The following is a 20,677-nucleotide window of genomic DNA, read 5'->3' as shown; positions in this document are numbered from 1 at the left end:
CCCACACACACACATCACTCCTGCTCCCGAATTCCTTCCAGGCCCTGGGGCTGTCCCTGGCTCCCAGCTCACATCCTGATCAATGAGTACACCGCACCAGGGGCATCTGTTCTGTTCCTGAGATGGCAGGGATCATACTGCAGGACAGCGGCACTGCTGGCAGGGCCACCGAGTGACCAAACCTGTCCCAGCCCCACTGACACGCCTGCAACGCCCAGGGACCTCATGAGCAGAGAACGAAACACAGTGGGAATCTTCCAAAGCATCACCTGCTTTTAAAACATAGCATTTTAGGCAAGAGACAAGCACTGACAAATTTTCAGTTTTATTAAAAAAATTCTAGCAGCAAAACCTGTAACAATTCAAAAAAAAACCCCAAAAACAACCAAACCCCCAAAAGAACAGGACACAGAGAGAAACAGACATAGACGGAGAGAGACAGGCTTGGGATTTTCTCCACCATTCACTCAAGTTCCTTATAGCGGGCAAACATGACTCTCCTGACAGCGTCGCGGTAGGTCTCGTTGGACTGCCTCTTGGTGGGCTTCCCTTGGGCCCCCAGGCCAGGGCCCTTCTTCCGATTTTCTGCCTGAAAATGGATACGGCTTATGTTGGTGATTTCTCCTCTTCACTGGCTGCCCATAAAGAAAAAGCTTCCCCACGGCTGCTTCAGGATAGCCTACTGCTCCCATGTGGATCCAGGACAGCAGGAACAGCAAGCGTGCCGTGTTCCTCCAAAAGCTGTTTGAGAGAAACTACTGGCCCTTTGTGGGCCACAAAACCACCGCCAGCAAATGCCCGGCGAGAATCAACCCACGGGGCTCGGCTGCGGAGAACAACGTGAGCATACGGCAGGGTGGGAGTGGGCAGCCAAAACAGGCAGCGCTGGCAGACGAGAGGCAGCCGTGTGCGAGCGAGGATCGCAACGGAGCAAAGGGAACTACCAGCAGAGCTGGGCTCTCGGGGAGCTGTTTGCAGGTAGCCTGCATTTGCACAAGCTCAGCTGTTTTCTCCTCTAATAAGAGTTCCCATGGGCTCTGGTAGCTCACTTTGAATTTCAACCAGTTTTTAACGACTGGCTTTTGCAGGCAGCATCTGAATTATTCAGTAATACCTGCCTAGAGTTAGCCCAGGAGAGCAGGCCTGAGGCTGAAAGTCTCTCTCACTTTTAAGTCTGACTTGTGTGAATACCAGAGATGTCATAAATTTGGCCGACAGATCAAAGTCCTGTGGGGCTGAAGTGGGCACATGGCTTCGCCCAGCATGACTTGGAAGTGAAAAGAAAGCACACCTCTAAGGGTCTTTTGGGAGGCCTTTATAGGAATTGTACGAGGGCTGCGCTGTGCAATCAGCTCCCCCATCCAACCCAGGGAGCCCTGATCAGAGGTCAGACCTCCCAGAGCGCATCGCTGGAGCTGGCTCTGACAAACCTCATTTTATGGCCACAGGAAACTCTCCCTGAGCAATGTGCAACAGCTGGGGCCAGTTCCTGCTGCCTGTGCTGAAGAGGGAATCTTGCCTTGTGTGTGTGGGCTCAAGCAAACACACGTCACCAAGCCTCAAGTACTTGCCTTTTAATGATACACTCGACCGCAAGCTGACGGCAGGAGGCAGCCAGGTGACAAACCTGCCACTGCAAGCGACAGCACCCCGAGGGCATGGTGCTGCTCATGTGCCCCTGGGCAAGGCAGAGCGGTGCCTGCCCCAGGCCGCTTGTCAGATAAACCCTCTGCAGCGAGAGCCCAGCCTGCCCCAGGAGGGAGGATCTACCCAGCCCTGCCCACCCCGGGGCCCTGTGTTGATGGGGACTCTGCTCCTCATCAGAGGATGTACTTTGGTATCACCTTCCTAAGGCCAGAGTCCAGCACCACAGTGAGAGTCGCACAAGCGCTAAGCAGAGCAGACAAACAGTATCACGTGCCTTTGGCTTTGCTCGCATCTCCCCAGAGGAGCTTCACCTTCTCCCCCAGCTCATGTGGCTACAGAGCACTGAGCTGCTGACCGGCTCAAACCCCAGCCTGGGTACCTGGCTTCAAGCAGCCATTAATCAGATGTTCACACCCTCCCTGCTCACTGTTACTCTATTTTCAACACCTCCAGATCCATATCAATTCTAACCTCTTTCTACTGCCAACATACTTGCAGCCCCTCCCAGCCTGCACAGTTAATCGGTGCACACACGTTATTCCATCGAGTGGTAGTGGAGTCTTGCACCCTGACTCTTGTTCCATCTGGGATCTCCCTCCAGCTGTCTTGGCAGAATTACCAGCTGCAGGACAGGGATATGTTTTGAAAGGAAGACTCACCTCCATTGGTGATGTTGTGCCCTGCTGGTTGTGGCCAAAGCCTTTCTTCCACCCCGTGGACTGAAACATTCGGTTCCCTTTGTTGTTACTGTCGATCCTTGGGTCATAGTCACTGCAAAAGACGCAGAATCAATTGTCCAGTCTTACAATGTTTTGAACACATGCCAGGGATTTTTAGCTCTGCTAACAGCACCGTTATCAACACTCCAGCCTCTCCTGAGGGATACCCAAGTTGCTTGCAAGAAGCACAGCGTCCAAGGAAACCAGCATGGTGGATTCTGTGTGCAGGGCTCAGACACCTTTGACTGCACAACTTCTTGTCCCACCTCAGACGAAAATACACCAGGGCACAGGAAACGAGCTCAGGCTCCAAAATATTTACAGTACAAGCAAGCCAGGGGCGTTCTGTGCTTGCATTTCTTAATCCAAGTTTTAGCAATAGCAAGAAAGTGAAGTCTAATCCCTGCTGCTCTGTTAGATCTTTCTTTTCTCCCAGTGCTGTGGTCACTGAGCTCAACAGGTGTAGCGTTGATTTGGACACCCCTTCTCCCACCTGGTCATTACTCATCCAAGACCATTAAACAAAACCCATCGTTTTGAAAATCACTCGGCACAAAAATAGCTTCCTTCAGGCAAGTTCTGTTTTCTGGCTGCTGCTGACACTGCACGCAAACTGCTTTGGTTTATCCACAGCTATTCCAGGACAAGAGGGAAGAGAAGATGTGGATTTTTAAACTGCAAGACACAGAGGAAAGGTCTCCTTCTGAGGTGCTGTACCAGAAGGAAACAGGCACATAACCAGTTTTGTCTTCAACACACGCCTAGCAGTTCCTCAGCCCACTGGAACATGCGAGCTCACAGCAGGTAGACCTTTCAAGAGCTCTGCACAGCATGCACTTTCTTCCTCCACCTACTCTGAATGTGGTGGAAACAGCTCCTAGCGTTCCTCTGAGTCAGTGGAACAGATGAAACACAGCTTTGCTCTTTCTTTCAATGGCTAAATGCCAAGACAGGACAGCAAGTGCCTTAACGATGAGGTGGATGGGAATAGGCTGCGTTCTGCTCCCTGCACCTGGCCAGGCACACTCAGTCCCCTCACCTCACTCCTCCAGCACCAGGCAGCTTGTCTCTGCTTTCCCCCAAACCCTCATTTCCACCCCTGGCTTTCTGCCCTCTCCGAGATGTCCTGCAGCACAACAGGCTCAATACTTCAGGGAACTCTACCCACAAGAATTACAGTCTGTCTGGCTGTTACTCTTGCAGACCTACCCCCCAGCCGATGCCTGGCCTCGGCAGGCCAGCAGCACACACACCATCCCAGCATCAGCAGCCCCGGAGAGATCTAACTGAGAGCAGCCATTACCTCTCTGAGTCCCGGTCGTATCTGAGCCGTTTCCTCTCTGGTGAATCCACCTGCTGGAATCTCTCTCTCCGGTCATTTCCTTTGTCTTTATGTCTCCCCTTCATAACACAAAGGACAAAGTAAGCGCAAGAGCTACGAAGGGTTCAACACTCCAAAGACGACTGCTCTGCAGCCAGGTCTCATCCTCAGCTGGCTGGAAATCTGTCTTGGGGACCCACAAACACTGAATGCTTCTGGGACCCACAATCCACTTGTTCTGTCCTGATGGCATCTGTTGGGCTGACCCAGACCTGTGGTTGCCGCCTTCCAGCTATGGCACCAGGAGCAGCCCTGCTACCTTCTGAACAATGGAGAGTTACAGCTCTCTCATTCCAGGCCAGGCAGCAGCAGCTCACACACTGCCTCAGTTTTAGATTAAAATTTCCGTCCCACTTATCCCAGAGCCCAACACTGGCTCACAGGACAACAGAACCACACTCAGGCCCCTCTGGGAGGAGGAAGACCTGCTCTTAGAAGTCACAGCACTATCTACCGGTCCAAATGCGGTGTGCCTGCAGTTCAGTCTGACTCTTTGGGAGGCGTTTGATGCTCAGGCTGCAGACACAGGTGCGTAAATGGAGAATCTGCCTGGGACCAACATACTTCTAGTGCAAACCCACCAACAGAAGCTTGCCCGCCACTGCAGACCCACCTCACGCTCTCTTTTCTCTAAATACGCCAGCTCCTGTTCAGATCGTTTGATCTTCATATGTATCTCCAGGTTTTGCTGGAAGGAGGAAAACAGAAGCCAGTGTCAGCAGAGGATACAAGCTGTCAGTCATTTGCTCCATCTGTATGCAGTACAGGTAAAGCAGCATGCTCTCGCACCTCCGCTATACCAGGTGCAGCAGCTTCTCCTGCAGACCAGACTACCTGCTCCCCCACAGAGGCCAGCGGCCCTTCCTCCCCACAGTAAGGAAGGCAACCAGTCCTACTTTAACACGCATGCAATTTGGCCCTCCTAGAAGCAAGGGCTCAAAGGCAGCACAGAACATGGGGAGGCATGTGCTAAGTTCTTACTGCTGTCACACTCATGTGTGCCAGCACCCCACTCTCCCCAAGCTTTAGCTATCGCGCTGCAGCTTAAAAAGTCACACCTTGATGTTATAGCACTCCCGTGGCAGGAACAAGCAGCTCACACAATGCTTTGAACAGAGCTTTGATGGGAACTTTGCCCGCTACTGTGTCAAATCCAGCACAGCTCTTCCCACCCAACCGTTGCATTTTCCTCTGCACATCACAAAGCTGTTGAGCCAAAGGCAGCTTGCAGCGCGCACAGCCTCCTGGCCACCAGCTCCCTCATACCTTGTGCAGGTTGGAAAGCTGCTGGTGCTTGATGAGAACTTCCTTGTTGGGAAACTGCCTCCTGCACAGCAAGCAGGCCAGCTTGTTCCAGTCGGTCAGCTTGTCATCGCTGGCCTTGGCCTTCCTCAGCTGCTCCTCGCGTTGTGCTGGTGGGTGGGGAGGTGGCAGCCACTGAGCCTGTGACTGCTCCTCTTCTTCCTCCTCCTCTTCATTGTCGCTGTCTCCTCCATACTCTCCCAGAAGTCCTATCAGGGGGTTCACCACCTTGGGCTGAGGGATGTGGCAGAAAAGTGTGACAATTTGTAGCATCAAGCCTGCCCGCCGTGAGGGGCTCTGCTTCCCCAACCAATCTCCCCATGACTTCTGTCTCCATTCTAGCCCAAGAGCCAGAGAGCAGCATCCCAGCAGCACAGGCAGGGAAGAGAAAGAAACCAGCTGGCCAGCATTTACACACCAGAGGTAGAAGCCCTTCTGTCCTCTGGACAGGCTGTACATTGGTGCTGGGCTTTCCCAACCTGCCACACACCTAAGCAGAAGCAGCTGACCAAAGCAGCAGCTATTTGGCAGAGAGCTGCTGTCAGTCACTTCCTCTAGCAATGGAGATCAGTAAGGTCTGGCCTTCCTCAGTCCAGGAAGAGTCTTCTACCTGAGGACTGCTTGAGTGAGGAGACCCTGCTTAAATGCTGGTATTAAATTTCCCCAAATATTATTAAATAAGCCCCACAAACAGGCTCAGAGTTATAAAACAAACTACCTTTGCCATTCCATCTCCAATGTTCCCCCCCCTGGCATGGGAAACTGGCACCTGTCACTCAGGGTCACAGCCAGGCTTTGGTGAGCCTCTCGAGTCCTGTACCCAGGCTCAAACAAGGCAAAAACCCCAGTCCTATGGAGCCACTTACCAGGGCTGCACTCTCATCCTTTTTCACAGAGGGAGGCAATGGCTTTTTAAAGACATCTTCTGCAGAAAACTTCTCCTCTCCAGTCTCATTCTGAAACAGTCAACATCACGTGTTAAGAGCGCCATAGCACAGACTCAGTGTGCGCAACAGCTAAGCACCCATCTAAACAGGCTTCCAAGGACACCAGGCAGTTGGCAGAAATGAGGTGGTACTTTTGGTGGAAGACATTCCCATTCTGGGGAATCCATAGTTCTCCTGGAGCTATGCCCTTGGTTTCAGGGACAGCTGCAGCAGCTGACCATGCTGCCCCGGCCTGCCCACTCTCACTCTCTGCTGGACTGTGATGCGAACAGTGGCCCCAGCTGTGCCTCAAACCAGCGAGGGAGCTGGGGCAGGCCCAGGTCACATCTGGACATCCCCGTGTGTGCACAAAGGATGTGGAGACCAGATGCAAAGCCACCCCCACAGCCAGCCAGCATAGGAGCAGAGAAACTCGCCACTCCAGGAAGAGTTACAGTCCTGCTTGCCTGTGAGAGATGAGACAAAGCACAAGTACTACAGCTAGGGAGGAGAAAGGACAACAGCAGTTTTCTCTGCCGTGTCTGTAGCACAACACATGGCCAGGCTCAACCAGCACAGTGGTGTTGTCAGGATCTTCCTTATATTGGACAGAGAACACCAGAGACTGTAGTCACCCAGCACTGCAACAGGATGGGCCTGTGACGCTCACTTGTACGCCCAGCAGCACAAAGACTAGGCTGCAGTGATGCTTCATATCTACATGCTTTACACAGGACTGAAGCCCTGGACACGCTCTGATTTGGCCGTTCATTAGCTACTTGACTGAGGAAGACAAGTGCTACGCAACATCGTACCAGGCCTGCACTCTCGTCCTTTTTCATAGAGGGAGGCAATGGCTTTTTGAAGACATCTTCTGCAAAGAACCTCTCCTCTCCAGGCTCATTCTGAAAAACCCAAGATTAGACATTAGGCCATCAGCATCACAGGGGTCAGAGAGTGCACACAGCAGCCAGGAAGCCACTTCTGAGCATCCATGGAAAACAGGTAGCTGGGAAAAATTACAGGATTTTCACTGGAGATGCTCTCACCCTCCATTCAGAGAAGACCATGTTTCTCCTAGGTCAGTGCCCTTGAAAGCAGGCATGCTCCATACCAGATGAGACTCCATGGCTGGCTTGCTGCCAGCCTCGGGGACAATTACACCCCTCAGGTTCCAGCTGCCCAGGACTGGCCATGCCACAGAGCATAGCCAGACCAACAGGCAAGGAGGAAAGCAAAGTTTCTGCTCTCGTGTCTAAATCACTTCTACCAACTCTCCTGGCATTCCTCGAGCCCAGTCGGTACCACAGCACTGGGCTGTGCCCAAACACCCATGCTCAAGCATCACTATTGGCAGCTACTCCCAACCAGCTGCTCCTCACACTGGGGATACAGTGTTTGCTCACTGGGAGCAGCACTGAAGGGCACTGCCCCAGGACTGGGGCTGTACAGGATGTATCTGCATTTGATCTCAGTTCACCTTTGCAGTCCATCTGCACCACCTGCCTCATCTTCCTGCCTGTCTGTGATATTTGGAGGGGGCAGGAACTGCAGTTACAGGAGAGATCTCCAGTTCTTATCTAACTTGGTATGTTTAAACATCTCTGCTACTTTTTTGTTGGCTCTGTCACAATAGCTGGGTGCTTTCAGCAGTGTGAGTGAAATGCATGCCTCAGTTACCTAGATGTTTCTGAATCCTTTACCATAAGGAAGGGATGAGAAGCCCTGACAACGTCACAAGAGAAAAATCTCAGGAACTTAGTCCCACCTGGCTGAACAACCCCATGTTCCTGGCATGCTGCTGACCCCATGTATTTCATTGTTTTCTCTTGCTGTCCCTCCCTTTTTGACGTCTCTATAAATTGCTACTTTCTAACCTCTCTTACCTCAGCATCCTGGCCTCAGATCTCTGATCATTCCGATGCCTGGAGGGATTTACCTTAGCAGAAGTACTTTTCCCTTTCTCCTTTTTGTCCCTGTTGTCCCTGTTGTGTGGGTCCTTCCTTTCATTTGTCCGTTCCTGGCTCCCATGCCGCCGCCTTCTGCTTTCTGTAGGTGACGAGCAGGCTTCTCGGTCTATCGTGACTTCCCTCTGAAAGAGGCATTTGGAACAGACTCAGCCAAACCCCTGCAAATCTTCTTATTTGGCTTATTGTCCTTACTGGGCCGGGGAGGCCAGCACAGTAAGAAGGGACTGCAGAGCCTCAGACAGCTGAGGGCAACGGCTTCAGAACTCTGATGGGGCAGAAGACAGTCTACTACAGCCAGGTCATCAGAGCACCACCCTGCTCACTCAGAACACGGACACTTCCAGTATCACAAAAACAAGGTGATAGTCCCAGAGAACCTCTGCTGATGGCTCTTTTTTGGCATCCTTGTAACTATTGTGGGCTGGAGTCAGGGAGCAGAGAGACCACATCTTTTAATACAGCCACATATCACATGACTTCAGTAAAATCTAGCAAAGATGCTCTGCCCATAAGTTTACTCGATGAAGAGACCAAAAACCCTCCACAGGCAGGGCTTCAGAAGCCAAAGAACAGTAGCTGGTTCAACACACAACTAATGGGTTCCTAGTCTCTCATTAAGCTGATATTTTGGAACATGTATCCCTTTTATACAGGTCGGAGGCAGAGGACTGAGTAAGAGAAACAAGGCCACCTCTGTACTGTCCTATGTTAGTCCATCCTCAGGATCCAGCTAAAAAAATCTCCCCCAGAGAAGGGCAGTTTGCAAGAATGTGCTGTGTGTAAAGTTTTCTTCCCATACACTCACCTGAGTCCTGGGGTCATAATATGTCCCAGCTATAGGATCATAGTAATTCCCAGTTTCAGGATCATAAATGTATGTGGACACATCTGATGGAGCTGAACAGAGAGACAAGAGTTAACACCACAAACTTCCAAAGGCAGAGCTTGCCTTTTACAAAGACAAAAGCATGAGTAAACGGTGAAAGGATCAAGAGTGGGAAAGAAGCATTTTTCTTTCCTGGCAAGAGAGGTATGAGTATCCTCACATCACTTGACCTACATCTTTTTTTCTTTAAGGAGTAAGAAGGGAGATAGGTTTTCACAATTCTTCTGTTTTAGGACTCCCCCAAAACTTCCACATCAAAACACACTTACAGGGGCTGTGCTGACATCACTAGACCACAACACTTGATGGCACAAAGACACGAAATTCAGTAATTTCCCTAAGGAAGGGCTAATGAGTACCAGGCTCTGTGTCCACCCACCCCTGTTAACAAGGAGGATCTGTGCTCTTTCAAACAGTCTCCTGTTTAAAGTGATGACACTCCCCACATCCCTTCTGCCCACGGGTGCATGAAAGCTCCCGACCACAAACCGTTTTTACAGGAACAGCCAAAGGCCTTCAGGGCAGGCCCATAATGCAGGAATGCTCCTCATTTCCAAAGACAGAGCTCAGCGACACTACATCTAGTAAAACAATCCAGAGCATTATTCCAGCTACTGGCACTGCTGCATAAAGTGTATTTTCTCCTGTCTCATCTAGTAATTGTCAGGCTGATTTTATCCCATCAGTTTACCACAACAAGGGAAAGCACACAGCAAGTTTCCTTTATCTGCCTGTAGTTTTGCACAGTAAGAGCAGTGAGAAACACATCATCAGATAGGAAAATATGACTAAACAAAGTTGGCAAAGAAACTCAGAAGTGGGTGTAGCAAACAAACCTACTCTTAGCCTTTAAAAATATTTTGGGGCTGATTTCTGCATGTCAGTGCCCTTTTAAGGAAGAAACCTCTCCACGGTAGGAGCTTAACTTACACTGTGCTCTGGTGCGTCTCTGTGATTCGCCGCCCCTCCTGTCTCTCATGCCCCTTCTGCCCTGGAAAAGCAAACACCACAAACAGATCAGAGACTCTTTGACAAACATCATATTGCTTCTTCTCCTCCCTCTCACGGGCCTAAAGTTCAGGAAAACAGCTCGCTTAGCTATGCTAAATAGAGCACAAGCACATACAACTTTTCGTCTACAGAGCAATGGACAGTGTTGCAAAGCACAAGACCTCTGTAGCCTCCGTGAATCTTTAAACGAGGTGCTTGTCGCAATCCATATCGAAGCCTCCAGCCCATTCACTCCGGAAAGAGCCCTGTAGTCTAGTAACAAGCACTAGAGAAGAGACATTCACTCTGGGAACTGAGCTCAGTCATCAATTAAGTCACTCTGTAAAAGCATGGTACGGAGTAATCCAGCCCAGAACTCCCCCAGGCAGCGCCACACTCTGACTTATGCTTCTGTGCGCGTTATAAACACAGTGCTAGGGGCAGAGCAGCACCGAAGAGCACACGTGAGCATTGTCAACCCATCTTCAAACACGCTGAACTTCCAGCAGCCCAAAGGGAAAGAGCCTCACAAAGTCAGGCCTATAACCCCCAGCACTCCCTCCCTTTCCCACAGCCTGCAGGGAAGCTGTGCAGACCTACCGGGCCATAGTAGGAATTGTCACCGTGCTCCCCATAGTCATTCCTGTTGAGATAAAGGTTGCAGGTTGATGTCAATGTGGCTTCACATTACCCTCAGCATATTCAAAGTGAGTACATAAAGGCAGAAAGACGATCTTTGTTGAATTGTGTCCACCCCAGTAAAGAGACTTTGTAGATCACTGTCTCCACAAGAGTTATGACCACGCTCTCTGCTATGTCTGCAAAGATTAATCTCTCCAACTGCTTTTTAAAAAGCTGAACTCATTAATTCCCTCATAATGGGATTTGATGGCTGGACAACAAAAAAAAGAAGCAGCCACGCAATATGATGATTAATCCCATACTGCTCAGTCACTGAAGCTTCTTCTAGCTCTGATGCTTCACCTCTCCAACACCTTTTTTAGATTGTAGGAACATCTGTGCTAATTCACGTGCCAACCTTTAAGTACCCAGCCTGAAAACACAGCTCTAGTGTCACAGCACATCACACAGAGGACAACTCTACTGTTTCATCTACCTATACCTTCTCCTCCCTGTAGCAAGGTTCACTTCCACTGTACGTCCGTCAATGCAGATAGGGGGATCCAGATTCTGCAGTATCTTAAGTAATCTCAGTGCCTCCTGTAAAAGGAAAGGAGAATTTCACATCCATGAGAAGGAAACATAAGCCTGTTTCCCAAACCCAGTCTGCCTGACAGGAAGGCTTTGTGCTTACATGATGACCATAGGAGGATGGGAAACACAACACTTTTGTCTAAATATTAGTGAAAAGTATTTAGGATGCAACGAAAAGGATAAATACATTGTTAGGTTCTCTGCTTGTCCTATGACTGTTCTCAGCAGCTAGCTAGGGACTGTATGTTCTATGGCTGCTAGACAATGCAGCACCGTGCCTGCTGTTGCCCCAAAGAGTTATTTGAGCACCCTCTGGACCATTGCCAAAGCACAGTTATGGAGTCTGGGAGTCACTCAGAACCAGAAAATGTGAACCTTCCAACATGGGACTATCTGTTAATTAAGATTCTTGCCTTCTGCAGACAGAAACCATTGAATTCAAGTTCCCTGCAAACAAAGCATCTGTGCAAGAGGTGTTCAAGTTTAGGGGGGTCTGCAAAGAAACTTACTGAAGCAAGAAACTCACTCAGCATCACAGCTTGTAACAAGAGATAATCGTTGGCTCCTAAAGCCAGAGAGCAACAGCTCTATCAGATATTCCCTGTAACTAGCCAGACAAGCAGAAGACAGGACTCACTCGAGGACAGCTGCCTCACAAGTACAGCTGTAGTTTCTCTACTTTTACGACTATAGATACCAACAGGGGGAGCATGTGAAAGCAGGAAACTACTTACAGCATGTGAATCCAGTTCAATGAAGCCATAGGTCTGCCCCATCCGTCCAGCCTTGTTCTTCATGATGCGCACACTGGATGTGGAGAGACGCACGTATGGGGCTAGGAGCCCCACAATCACTTCTGGTGGGGTGAATCGAGTAATACGCTTCAGCATAATTGCTGTGAAGCACAATGAGGGATGTGACCAGGAAATAAAAAATAGTAAAAAAAGATAATTCAGGTCTAAGCTTATTGTGACAGCACAGGTAAAACTAAATCCACTCAAAGCAACCCCATGGCTTCTTGCAGTTGAGTCTGGAAGCCGCTGCTTTTTTTTTCTTCACTTCGCAAGGTGCTCAGAGTATACCACCACCAACTGCTGACCCTTCCTTCCCAGAAAAGAGAGCAGAAAGCAGACCTCTCCTCAGAGGAACTCATCCCAGAGTAACTTCTGGACAAAGAGACTTCTGCTGCTGTGCTAAGTTAATGGCACCATCCTGAAGCCAGCTTGCCCTGAATTAATTTTCCTAAAGGCAATTTGCCAGTGCCTTTGCGGCTGGACAGCCCACAATTACTTGATGCCATGGATTTGCACAACATAGATATTTTAGTGAAATGCTGCCCTTTCTGCAGATGGCCTCATGGAGTGCAAGCAAGAGGAACCCAAAACTGGGCCCTGTACCACTCACTTCTGCTTCCTCCACCATCCTGTGGTGTGGCTTCCTCTGCTTCTCTCTGAGAGGGCAGCTCCTGGGGCCGATCCACATCCCTTCTCTTCTCTTGTGAGGGCCGCCGCTCTCTACCTTCATCTCTCTTCCTTGGCTCCTGTTCCTGGGGCTGACACTCCTGCTGTGGAGCAGGAACCGAGGGCTGGAGAGGCTGCTTTGGAGATCCTGGTTGTCCTGGTAACTCTTGCTCAGGTTTTTCAAGCTTTGTCTCTGCTATTAGAGAGGAGAAATGGACCAGTTCCACATAGAGTGTTTCAGCATGTATTCTTCTCTTATTTTCTGGCCACTGCAGCAGTACTCCTTATAAAGGCTAATGCCTTATAAATCTCTTATAAAGGCTATGCCTTTTGTATATGCCCTGTCAATGCTCTGCAGAAACAAGGTGTGTAAAGGACAAGCTAGATACTGCTCATCCTTTCATTGCCTTGTCTCGTGTTGGGCTCCTTTACTTGACCTCTGCTGTCAGAGACAAGAGGCTTTTTGGCCTTCTTTTAGGATTGGCTCTTCTCTGGGCAAACATGCATCAGGGATGGGTTTGGATATGTTCCTCCCACGCCCAGGACAATACATGGCAGTGAAACCCTTACTACGCCTGATGTATTCTTGAACACTCATATAACTGAGTAAGATCAACGAGCAACTGTCACCTTATCTCTATGCTAGAGGAAAACTGGGTTCAGACCTCTAGGATCACTGAGTGAAATGCATCATAATACAATCACTGATTTTATTAGGTGCCTACTTACCGCAGATGAGTAAGATACTATGTGGAAAAACCCTGCCCCTCAGCCCACCCATGCAATACAGAGAAGATAAAACCCCATCAAGTTTCTGTGCTTGAAGGCCTCTGAAGCATCCGGCTTTACTTCAAAAGATATCCCTACCTGAGCTTCTAAAGCTGTTGGAAAGGGAAGCCAAAGCTGCAGGGCTGCAAAGTCAGACTTTACCAGCCCTGCACCTGCTCCCAAAGCCTCTTCCCACAGAGAAGAAATGAGAGTGCAAAACTTGGCACAGTGAAGCTTCTCTTTAATGTTCCCTAGAGCACCTCCCCACTCTCTTTCTGCTTGGGCAGTGGGCAGCATGGCAGAACACATGACAATTTTGCATGCAAACATTGAGAAAGCTGCACACTGACTTGTCTGGCTGTCAGCACAGTTCGTGTTGGACAGGCCGGTCCTAATTTGTCTGCAGCTTGCAGCACGCAGAGTTTTGGCTACGCTCCATGAGCAGAACCTCATGTAAAATTTGCATAGGAAACCAGCCTGCACATACAGCTGCGAAAACTGCCCATGAAATCACACAGACATGAGCGCAACCCCAGGGATGGGGAAAGCAATTCTCTTACTGAATTCTTGCTCAGCTGATGCATCCTCCCCCTCAGAACCACCTCTGGACTCTGGGCCTGCTCTGCTCCCTGTAAGAGAGACATATAAAAGTCCTTTTCAAGACTATCAGTCACAGAGCACGCAAAAACTCACGCAAAACTGCAGTAATGACTGTATATGCCTAGAGAGTTGTTTTGTTTCACTCAGCAACTAAAGGACTGTCATAGAGAGGCTACCTTATTACACGTTTTCACAATCAACAAAAGCAGATGAGTAAGAAGTGTGCACCATAATCTGTCTTCACAGCATCTTAAAGGCTCTGTTTAATTTGCTCCTCAGCAGTTTTATTAACAACCCATAGTTGTGTTGGGCCAGCTACATGAATTTTGCCCTCATAATGCTGATGGAGGAGCCACAGTGCAAGAAAAGCACAACCATGGGGACAGTACTTCAGAAAATAGAGTTCTGTATCAGCAGTTCTTTTAATGCCCTTCTGCCTGGGGTATGCAGGTAAGAAATGCAAAACATTAGAAGTTGCTCAAAGATACAGAGTCAAAGGTTATAAAGTGCCTGGAATACCTGCTTGTCCCAAAGAAATCACTTCCTCAAGGGAGCATGTTTTGGCTCTCATGCCCTCCCATCCCAAAAAGCAGAAGGGCTAGTGGGGTGAGGAGAAGCTCTTGGAGGAGCAGAACTCCTTTCCATGCACTTTTTACAGTCAGCAAGGTGAGTTCAGCCATTCAAATCCTGTATTCACCTTTAATCTGAGAGCCTCAGAAGAAAAGCACTAAAAACATACGCTGCATCTCCCAGGGAAGGTAGGTTGAGGGGAAGCCATCTCACCTATGGCCAGCAGTACCAGCTCACAGTCCTGGAGGACACACAACCTATAACTGCGGGGGAAGGACACTGCCACAGCAATGGGATGGAAAGGCTATGTGCAGGAAGACACCTCTCCACCTCGCCTCACGAGAACAGACAAGCTGGTAGCAACATATCTGCATGTAACATCTTTAGCGTGTAGAGGGAGAAGGGTCTAAATGAAGCAAAACTAATCATCCTCCTACATCCTCCACACAGTGCTCAGCTAGTCCGCCAAGACGGATGCCACAGGGAAGTCAGAAAAGAAACTTACTTGTCAGGGCAGATGAAACTTTTAATTGACCAAGCACAGGGGACCAGACATACTCACCATCTCTTGGGAGCTTGCAATAGGAGCAGGAAGATCTGTAGCCCACAGTACACACCTTACACTGCAATGGAAGATGGACAGCATGAGGAAGTCATGTTTTGAAGGCGGTGGGTACAACCTGCTTCAGAATGCCAGACTCTGCAGCGCTCTCAGAAAGCAAGTAACAGCCATGGAAAAGCTACAGTGAGAGTTTGAGGGACAGGATGGGTAATGGCAGCAGGAGACCTGGCTGGAATGGAAGGGAAATGCTCATATGGCTCACAACTGGAGTTCCCTTGGGAACAGGACTTACACACAACTTCTGAGCACAGATTTGTTCACACCATGGAGGCGGTTCACTAGCCCCTGAGATGGGACCCTTCCCCTTCTCAAGTGACACTGGACGGAAAAGCTACATGCTAGGTACCATACTGCTAGCCACCATACTGCTAGCCATGACGTTGTTTCAAAGGATCCAAAGTTACATTTGTAGTGTCTGATCTCAACTCACTGCTACAGCAGTGACAAAGTCCCTATCTGAGCTAAACTGTAGATACTGATACAATCTGCTGCACAGGGAGAGTAGTGAAGAGGTGTCTACTAACCAAGAGGTAGAGCTGTACAGGCTTGGATGGTTATCCCACCCCGAACCACTGTGGAAAGAGCCAAGTGCCCTGTCTTCACAGCTCTCTCCGAACACAGCATTCCTAACTTCCTCTTCAAGCTCTTTGTAAATGCATTGTTTCTCTTTCACAGCATTTTTTTCCCCTCTAACTGAAGGCCTGCAAATGCTCTGGGGCACAAGGAAGCTCTTTCAGGCCATGCTTACCCACAGCAACAGCAGGGACACACACTCCAGCTACTTCTCATTGCACTGAGAGCTGTTGTGAAACCACTGCCTGAAACTTGTCTCTACTTGATCTCTGGAGCGTTACAAGCACAGACAAGGTGCCAAGCAATGGCTCTGCTGGCAGCTGGAGTGCATCCGATTAGCCTGGATGAGGGTCTTTGTAGCCCAGTGTGATCCAATGGTCAAGCTGGGAGTCTAACTAGAACTGACCCCTTCCTACCCTACTGCAACCTCCTGGTCTGCAGTCAGTGGGAATGCAGGCAACAACCCTGCCCTTTGCTCCCTGCAGTCCTCCCCAGCCAAAAGCACCTGCTCTGGGAGAACTGCGAGAAGGGCACGGGAACAAAACCAACCTTTGGGCAACGGTGCCTCCCCAGAAATGGGCCACTTCCAGCCTGTACTAACTGCTGCCTGGACTTGGGACTCACTTCCATGTTTCCTTCCCTGCTGCACTTACTACATTCAAATCTAGATCACAGGTTCCTGTGTGAGACAGAGGAGTGGTTTGCACTGTTACGCCAGTGAAAGTTCTGATTACTGGGACAATGGAGACCCTTGTGGTTACACACATGGACCAGAGGGAAAGCCTGTTCCATTCGGGTTGGCAGAATCACTGACTCGTGTTGCGTTTTAAGGAGGAAGGATCCACATGCTATTTTCCCCACGTATTAAAAGGGAACCACTGCATAGGGATGAAACTGGTCTGTGCGTAGAACACTGGCTACCTGCACCACTCATAGGTGCTACGAAAAACCACAGAAGTTTAGAAGAGGCAAGAGCTTCAGGACAGGTATTAAGCCACTGAGCAAATATCTAACACTCCTCTGCTGCCACTGCCATGAGAGCCAGCAGGGGAAGCACAACACAGCTCGGATCGCATACTTACACGTTTGCAGCGCCAAAACTCTGGGCACGGAGTGTACTCAAGGGTCACTTCTTTGCCACCAATCGAAAGAGTTCCCTGTTGAGACAAGGGGGTAAATGAATGTGCCCAGCACATGCAGACTACTCAGAGGCAAAGAAAGGGGTTAAAGCTCTGGTTCCTAAAGGTTTCGCAAGTGAAACAGGGTGAAGGGGGGAGAAAGTCCCCCAGTTCAGTTAGCTGGAGCTTTGCCATGGAAGTGGAAGGGAAACTGCCTGTGCTCTGCTCTAGCATGGGGCTAGAAAGCTGTGTGTTAGCTCCAGAGGAACATGGCAGAAGAGGTTTTGCCACCTCCCAGGAAGAGGAGAGACAGAGTAACCAGAGCACAGGAGGGAAATGCTTTAACCTGCTTTTGTCCACGTGCTGGAAAGGGGCAGCTGGACAGCCTCCTTCACACCAGTCACCACCAGCTGGCCTCATGGCAGCTACTTGAGGCGGAATACAAGGAAAAATGCCACTGAGGTGAGAGAATTTTCATGCTTGGGTTAGTCTTCACGTCACTCACAAACCCCTGTCTTTCCTTCAGAGAAGCATGCCAGCACGTGCTGGCCCCGAGCACCTGTGCAGCAGTGGCAGAGGAGCTCCACTGCCTACAAAGACACACTGCTTTCAGCTCCACACGTGACACTTTGGAGAGATGTCAGGAGCCCAACTCCACAAGCTTTGCTGAAATGCAGATGATTTAAGGGTGAAATGAAGTCATACGTGCAAGTCCCCCAGCTCCTGCCTGGAGCAGCCCATAAAAGCAGTGAGCAGCCAGGATTCCTGCTGGCTCTCATCTGCCGTGGACAACAGACCATGCCTGCGCATGCAGGATGCAGGCTGAGCCACAAATGCATGGACCCGTGCGACATGTCATGTCACTGGAGGCACCGCCAGACCACACAGTCTCTATTTCCCAACACCACAATATGAGACTTGGTGTCAATAACGAGGGTCAGTTCCAGGTCTCCCAAGCCCCAGGAGAGCAGCTGCTCTTCTGGCCCGTTGCTGGATGGTACACACAGATCTCAGAGAGCTGTTTACAGCCCCAAGCTATTTTGGGGACCTCTGGTGAGTCAGAAGCTTCCCAGGTACTCTGACCCAGTAGCCTAGTCACGCAAGAGCTCCCAGAGCAAACCATGAACATGAGAAAACAAGTTCCCAGACTTACTATTCAGAAATTACAATACACCCATGCATAAATCGTTGTGCAGAATGTGAGTGAGATGCTAGGGAACATGTATATGTAAAGTAGGAGGGAAGAGTTCATGGCAGGGAATCACTCAGCGGCAGTACAACAACAATCCTTTAATCCCTAAGAAAAAATGCAGCAAAGTCTGAGACCAAAGGCACTGCCCTGCAAGGTCGGGTTCCACCACCTCCCCTCTCCACAGCCGGCCTTTTACGGGCCAAGGCCATCCTCTCCCACCAGGCCCACAGGCACTGAACACTTCAGGGGTTTCCTTCCTGCTGCCCAGGTGTTCCAGCACTGCCTTCCAGCATGGCTGTGCCTTTGCCTCACAGAAAGCTGAGCCGTTCCTAGACCTTGTTGAGGGCTGGTGAGTGCACCCAGAGCACAGTGCTGCAACCTCAGATACAAGGAGTCTCCTTGGGGTCTATGCACAGCACGGAGTATTGCCTACTTTACATGTTTAAAAGAAGGTTTGCACCTTCTTTAAGGCACGTGAGGAAACACAAGTGAGAAAGACAGTAAGTGGAAATCAAGGCTGTCCCACTGGGACTGTTGGTCCCTCTGAGATGGACACGTTCCCTCTCCCAGGCAGGGCACCCATCACATCACACACTCAAGGGACTGGCAGCATCAGGAGAGCAGGCCAGAAATAATGCCCGTGTCTGCCTCAGGACCCACCGAGCATAGGCAGGGAGAGAAGGCAGGGTGCACATCCTCACAAGCAGAGCTGCAGCCACGAGCCCAAGAAAATCTTCAGAAATAGCAGATCCTCAGCAGACAGTTGCAGCCCTGCCTACAAGCTTGGGAAACAAGGACAACTATATTGGAGGACACTTCCGCCGGTAGGGCAATCCATCATACAGCTTCATCCTTCTACCAGCCGTTGAGGATAAAACTTGCCAGAAAGTCTTAAGATTATTTTTGGTCTTATGGAAAATGTTTTTGAAGTGCATGTGGTGCTGGTCTCTACTGCAAATTCAGTTCTCAGTGACTGCAAAAGTGTCACTTGCATAATTACTCCCTAATTTCCTTAACACCCTGCTGATTGCCTGCTCATTTTTTCAACAAGCTCCCTCTTACTGATTTCTTCTTGATAAAGTAATTTTCAAGGTTGCTATCACCATTTAACACTCCAAAATGAGCCCTTCATTTAGGACACACATTATCAGGATCCAGTGACTTTAAAGTCCTCATTCCCCCATTTTGTTACCAGATTCCATTCCAAATATTTTTACAGCCTTTATTTCCTCTAGTCCCTGTCACAGCTTATCCTTTTTCATCTGCATCTTCTTCCTTTTCTCTGCAGTATGTATTGGATAATACTCTATTTTTCATTTTACCACTTTCAGTTGAGCGGATCTTTGTGAAATCACAAAGGTTTTCTGCAGATTTCAGGGAACAGTGCTGGCGGTGGGGGGGGAAGGTAAGCCCAACATACGCCACATGTGTGGTACCCAGACTGTAACAACTTCTTCCATATTCAGGCATTTTATCCTGGACATCTCTCACTGACTCACCTGCACTATGCCCATTAATTCTCCTTCTGGATTTCCAGCATCCTATACTTCTGAGCAGCTTGGCCTTTTCTTTCTAAATCTGTATATCACTGAAATGGCTCCCTGGTCCTCCCAGTCAGGAACGTCCCCCTCAAAACTAGCAGTAAACACACAGTTGACTCACCAGTGAAGGGTTTAAAAGGCAGCACAGCTCTGCAGTACTAGAACATCGAGCTCTCAGCTATGGAAATGCCTAGATTTCGAAGGGCATAAGCAGATTCTACTGTTTTTTTTCTGAATTGCCAAATTCATCAAAACAGAGCATCAGGACCTTACTGCTGGGAGCAATGATGTATGCTACTGTTCAACATCTTTCAAACACAGTTATACATGGGTTCTTTGCTTAGAGCTCTATTGGAGATGCAATACTGGATTCTAGTCTAAGTGATACAATTCAGTACAAGCCATTTCAGCTAAAGCTACTAAAAAATCTGCATCATCTGGAATAATAGCCAATGGCCTAGTATGTAAATATTACTGTCAGTAGACTCTGGTCAACTGAGCAATCCCATCATGAGGTAATCCTAGACAGCAGTGCCATGAAACCATAAAGCCTGTTTGTAGAAAGCACACACAACAGGTAGCAACGATTCAAAGCCCTTCACTGAGCAGGGACAAACCCCACAAGAACAGGTTACTTGAAGAAAGGGAAAGAAAAAGGGAAAATCTCTTAGTGATGATATCCACAGGTGATTAAATCTTTCCAAAGCACTTTGGAGACTCTGCGTCAGCTGGGCACAAGGTTTCAGCAACAAAACTCCAGTTTTACTAGAGCAGTTTCCAAGCTCTTTGTCCCCAAAGGCAGTTAAACCTGAAGCATTAAAAGAATATCAGTAAGATCTAAATGGTAAAGGTAGGCCCAACTGTAAGAAAAAAACCAGACCACACTCCTAGCACACACAATGCCCGCTCAGGAGGTTGGTTTTAACTCACCTCTAGTTTAACCTCTTTGGAATCACACTACTTTAGCAAGCAAAGAACTCACCTCCTGCTCCGAACAGAGCACAGCTAACTCGCACGGGCAGGGGAAGCTGTGCGCGCCACCGCGCAGTGCAGGTACATGTGCACAGAGCTTTGACCACGCTTCCTAAGGAAGCGCCGCAGCTACTGACAGGGCCAGGAGACAGACTGCTGCAGGTCGCGGCATGGCACGAGTTACCCACTTCAGCTGCTTATCTGTCAATTAGCATTTACAGTTGG

The 20,677-nt window shown here is 49.3% G+C and overlaps 1 protein-coding gene across 3 annotated transcripts in view; it reads right to left on the bottom strand.

The window, feature by feature from the left end:
• Window positions 1-311: 311 nt before the first annotated feature.
• Window positions 312-20,677, bottom strand: part of RBM6 (RNA binding motif protein 6) — a 58,749-nt gene continuing 38,383 nt past the window's right edge. Inside the window, exons 7-23 of one of the 3 annotated variants that reach the window (XM_040590040.1) lie at window positions 16,712-16,786; window positions 14,997-15,057; window positions 13,825-13,893; window positions 12,441-12,692; window positions 11,771-11,931; window positions 10,939-11,042; window positions 10,422-10,464; window positions 9,762-9,822; window positions 8,751-8,842; window positions 7,915-8,067; window positions 6,791-6,880; window positions 5,916-6,005; window positions 5,014-5,283; window positions 4,361-4,435; window positions 3,670-3,767; window positions 2,307-2,418; window positions 312-589 (exon numbers count right to left, since the gene is read on the bottom strand). In XM_040590040.1, the coding sequence (XP_040445974.1) occupies window positions 464-589; window positions 2,307-2,418; window positions 3,670-3,767; window positions 4,361-4,435; window positions 5,014-5,283; window positions 5,916-6,005; window positions 6,791-6,880; window positions 7,915-8,067; window positions 8,751-8,842; window positions 9,762-9,822; window positions 10,422-10,464; window positions 10,939-11,042; window positions 11,771-11,931; window positions 12,441-12,692; window positions 13,825-13,893; window positions 14,997-15,057; window positions 16,712-16,786 (1,932 nt within the window). In that variant the 3' untranslated portion in view covers window positions 312-463. The remainder of the gene's footprint in view (window positions 590-2,306; window positions 2,419-3,669; window positions 3,768-4,360; window positions 4,436-5,013; window positions 5,284-5,915; window positions 6,006-6,790; window positions 6,881-7,914; window positions 8,068-8,750; window positions 8,843-9,761; window positions 9,823-10,421; window positions 10,465-10,938; window positions 11,043-11,770; window positions 11,932-12,440; window positions 12,693-13,824; window positions 13,894-14,996; window positions 15,058-16,711; window positions 16,787-20,677) is intronic. The other 2 variants (XM_040590041.1, XM_040590042.1) reach the window with 2 other exon arrangements.

The sequence above is a fragment of the Falco naumanni genome, chromosome 4 (genome assembly GCF_017639655.2).
Source record: "Falco naumanni isolate bFalNau1 chromosome 4, bFalNau1.pat, whole genome shotgun sequence".
Classification (NCBI taxonomy): Eukaryota; Metazoa; Chordata; class Aves; order Falconiformes; family Falconidae; genus Falco; species Falco naumanni.
The sequence above is the reverse complement of the archived record's forward strand: the minus strand, read 5'-3'. Positions and strand labels throughout refer to the sequence as shown.